The sequence below is a fragment of the Camelina sativa genome, chromosome 15 (assembly GCF_000633955.1).
Source record: "Camelina sativa cultivar DH55 chromosome 15, Cs, whole genome shotgun sequence".
Taxonomy (NCBI): Eukaryota; Viridiplantae; Streptophyta; class Magnoliopsida; order Brassicales; family Brassicaceae; genus Camelina; species Camelina sativa.
In genome coordinates this window covers 10,005,665-10,009,233 of record NC_025699.1, presented here as the reverse complement: position 1 = coordinate 10,009,233, position 3,569 = coordinate 10,005,665, and the positions used below count along the sequence as shown (strand labels likewise).

Here is a 3,569-nt window from a genome sequence, read left to right as displayed (position 1 = left end):
GAAGATTTATCACCTTCTAAGTTGGTCCAGAAGCCTTATGTTTTCCAGGGCAAAGCGAGTCAATTCAGGATTTTTATCAATTTTAGCTTGAAGCAGTTGAATCTCTTCTGACAAAATGCTATTCTCTTCCAGCAAAAAAGAATCTCCAGATATATGGTTGCCAAGAAGTGATTCCAGCCTCTGTATCTTGTCTTCTCGAAACCTAAGCATCATTTTTGTGCTCCTAGTATCTTCCTCCCTTTGTCGAACCTAATGATATCATAAATAGATTCAGGCGATTTCTGAAACATAAGTGGGAATGGGAACAGTGTAGGTGAGAAAAAATTACCAGACGATTTAAATGCTCTATCTCAGCTTCAAGCTTCTTAATTGAAGCATCAGCCACATTTTCTCTTCTCAATGAGCCAGCGAGTGTTATCTCCAAAGATTTCAACTGATTTGTATAAATATATATAAATTCTTAGTGGAATCACAAGGCAAAGGCATATGAATCCCAGTAAAACCTAACATAATTTCTCAAAGTTAGTAACTTAGTATACCTGCTTTCTAGACATCCTTACACAGCCTCCAGATTCATACACAAGCGAGTTACCAGCCTGCTTATGTCCTACCTCGTGCATTTCACTTGATGGAGAATCGACTTGTAGTTCTGCGAAGTTGGTTGTTGCTGATCCAAATGACAACGCCCTGGAAATGTTCTGGCGCTTGAGGAGGGAAAGCTCTTCCTGTTCCGCACACACAAAATTTGTCTTAGCTTTTTTATAGCTTCACATAAAAAGCACTTTGGCAGTCTAAAATGTTACACCTTTAAAAGTCGGATTTGACGGCGTAGTTCCAGGACATCCTCGTTGGAATCTTCGTTGACTACAGCCTAGATAGTATAAAACATAATAGTTATCCAAAGGTTATTCATGATTCATATCCCTCAAAGCTTACAATATGGATTACAGTGCAGACTGACATTGTTCTGGATTAGCTTTGCTCTCTGAGCAAATTTAAGAGTATTTAGCGTCTCTGCTGCACAACTGCAGGTAATAGTGCATAGAAGCAATAAGTTGAAGTCCTTACTAACTGTAGGAGTTAATGCAATACTATATCAAACTAGCGTTGAAAGAATACCTGACGGAAGGACTGGCATTAGCAATTATCATTGTTTTAGAATTGCCACCCAGTGAGTCCTGTAGATGAAATAATTACCGTTATAGTGACATGAAAGGATAGATTCCAACTTAAGTGAAGAAAGGAAATGAATTTAGATGTAACCTGAAGAAGAAATGTCAGCCTGGAATCACGATATGGAATATGCCTTGGTTTACCATTTGCCACATCCACAAGAACCATAATTACATGTCTGCAATCAATAATAACAAATAGCAGAATTTAATATAACAACTAGTTGAGAAAATGATTTATGCAACGGATCAAACTATTCCTAGGGTATACCCTAGTGTGGACAATGATTTATTGATACTAGCAGCTTCTTTTAGGCGGTCACCCTCAGCGCCAGAAGTCTTCTGCCTGTGACAGAATGCACAATGTTAGATGAGGTTTTTAAGGCAATACAAAGCAAACCGCACCATAAATACCTTTCTGATCCAGCGAGATCAACCAGGTTCAGTCTTGCAAAACGCATATTAGCTGTTGAGTCTTTTTCCCATCTGCTCTCGATCACGCATGTAAATACACTATGTGATCGACTACTCTCTCTATTCATATTTGTGGCTCCGACTTTTCGATTCATAGAACCCTATCGTACAACAGATGAGATTTCAGGAACATTAACATAAAACAAATATGTTTGGGAGAGGGCGGTACTAACCTGTGTGATAAGCCCTAAGATGTCTTGAACACTTTGTACTTCACATTCAGTCAGATTTTCCACATAGACACCGCTCTTAATGTCCTCCCGAAGCTAAAAAGTGAAAACACTTTAGAGAACTAAGCCTTGCGCATGTATTGCACTTTGACCAACAAAATATAAAAGTTACCTGCAAATTTGTTGAAGATGGTTCAAGAAGGTCTGTAATTTGTTCATTGTAAATCTCAAGGAAAGAGCATTTGCAATTGTATTTAAGTCTCTCGTCTCTTCTGCTCTCTTCCTCCTGCAACAAGAACAGCGAAGCAAGATGCAATTAGCAAAGTTAAGATATCACAGTAATAGAAATGGAAAAAAGCTATATCATAAGAGAATTACAGCTTGTATTCTTGCAAATAAAAACTCAAATATCCGAGGCATCATTCCTCTGTTGGGACTTGGTTTAACTTCTAAATCACCAACTTCCCCCAGCATTGTATATGTTTTCCCACTTCCTGTCTGCACAATCTCAACAAATTATAATAAGTTAGGAACTGAAAACTTAACTCCAACGAAGGAAACTAATTCCACTCAGTCCTACTCTGAAAACTTAACTATCTCATCTCATTGCAACCTTGTAAGAATTTTCAAATGATTCCGCATAACTATCACCAAATTACCTAAAATTGGACACCTTTACGAGCTATCACAAAAACAGCTCTACCATGGTCACTAGAAAACACAAGGCTCAACAGAAATAAACTTGCTAGTGTTGAAAGCTTGAGCCTGACCCAGAGGTAATAGATCACTCTCATAATCTATCTCTAGAATGACATAAGAATATACCTGGCCATATGCAAATATACAGCTGTTGTAGCCAGACAAGCAATTTTCCACCATGGGCAGACCGGCTACCCGAAAAAGGGTTTCCTACAAATTTAGGATGCAAAAACAAAAAAAAACTTCATACAGTATATACGAATAAAAGGAAACCAATTTTCATCTTTCGTTAAGTCTTACCTGGTCAATTGTCTCACACGCCACGTGATCAAACTGAAACCGTGTTTCAGGTGGTCCAATCCATGCTACGCACTGCGAACTTTCTTGCTTTAAGCACCTACTGTACCCATTTGTACCCTTCTCCATGCTATTAAGCGGTCGAACACGTATAAGAATCTGCAAAACATTCAGTAACCATCAATGACTGCCACCCCTAACCAACACTTCAAAAAATCGAATACAAAATAGGCATTTCTGTTAAAAGAAGTCAATTTGGTGCAGCTAATGAACCTAGATGTATACTGGACAAAATTGGTACCTGTACATTATGATCCATCCAGAAAGATGGATCCTCCTTAAGGCTAAAGTGAGGAACTTGAACCGTGTTAACAACTGCTGAAACTTGCCCAGAAGAACTAGACAACCCTCTATACAAGGAGGCATAACCACCAGCTCTAACAGCTCCTGTCCCATCAAGCTTCCCTCTGTAACAAGACCCCGGAGGCTTAGACACGCTCTTAGTAGGCGTATTCTGTGTCGAATTGGTCTCCGAATTAGCTCTCCCGACAACTCTACCAGTTTTAGGAGTCGTATTCAAAAACCCAACATTTGTGTTTGTGACGGAATCACACTTGTCTCCCCAACCAAACCGATTCTTAGACAAGGCAGCAATGCTGGATCGATACTTATCAGGAGTCCGTAAAGGCAATGCTGGATCTGGGTTCTTAGGTCTAGGCTTAGACGGAGTTCGATCGATCTTACTCCCCAACTCCTT

At 39.4% G+C, this 3,569-nt stretch overlaps 1 protein-coding gene across 1 annotated transcript in view; it reads right to left on the bottom strand.

Annotated features, from left to right (window-relative positions):
- The window catches only part of LOC104748311 (kinesin-like protein KIN-12D), a 14,256-nt gene that overhangs the window by 9,218 nt on the left and 1,469 nt on the right, over window positions 1-3,569 (bottom strand). The window contains exons 2-16 of the mRNA XM_019236699.1: window positions 3,114-3,566; window positions 2,816-2,971; window positions 2,642-2,725; window positions 2,195-2,314; window positions 1,989-2,102; window positions 1,820-1,912; window positions 1,587-1,747; window positions 1,444-1,518; window positions 1,264-1,351; window positions 1,120-1,178; window positions 962-1,025; window positions 806-871; window positions 540-725; window positions 329-433; window positions 14-249 (exon numbers count right to left, since the gene is read on the bottom strand). Of these exons, the coding sequence (XP_019092244.1) occupies window positions 14-249; window positions 329-433; window positions 540-725; window positions 806-871; window positions 962-1,025; window positions 1,120-1,178; window positions 1,264-1,351; window positions 1,444-1,518; window positions 1,587-1,747; window positions 1,820-1,912; window positions 1,989-2,102; window positions 2,195-2,314; window positions 2,642-2,725; window positions 2,816-2,971; window positions 3,114-3,566 (2,060 nt within the window). The remainder of the gene's footprint in view (window positions 1-13; window positions 250-328; window positions 434-539; window positions 726-805; window positions 872-961; window positions 1,026-1,119; window positions 1,179-1,263; window positions 1,352-1,443; window positions 1,519-1,586; window positions 1,748-1,819; window positions 1,913-1,988; window positions 2,103-2,194; window positions 2,315-2,641; window positions 2,726-2,815; window positions 2,972-3,113; window positions 3,567-3,569) is intronic.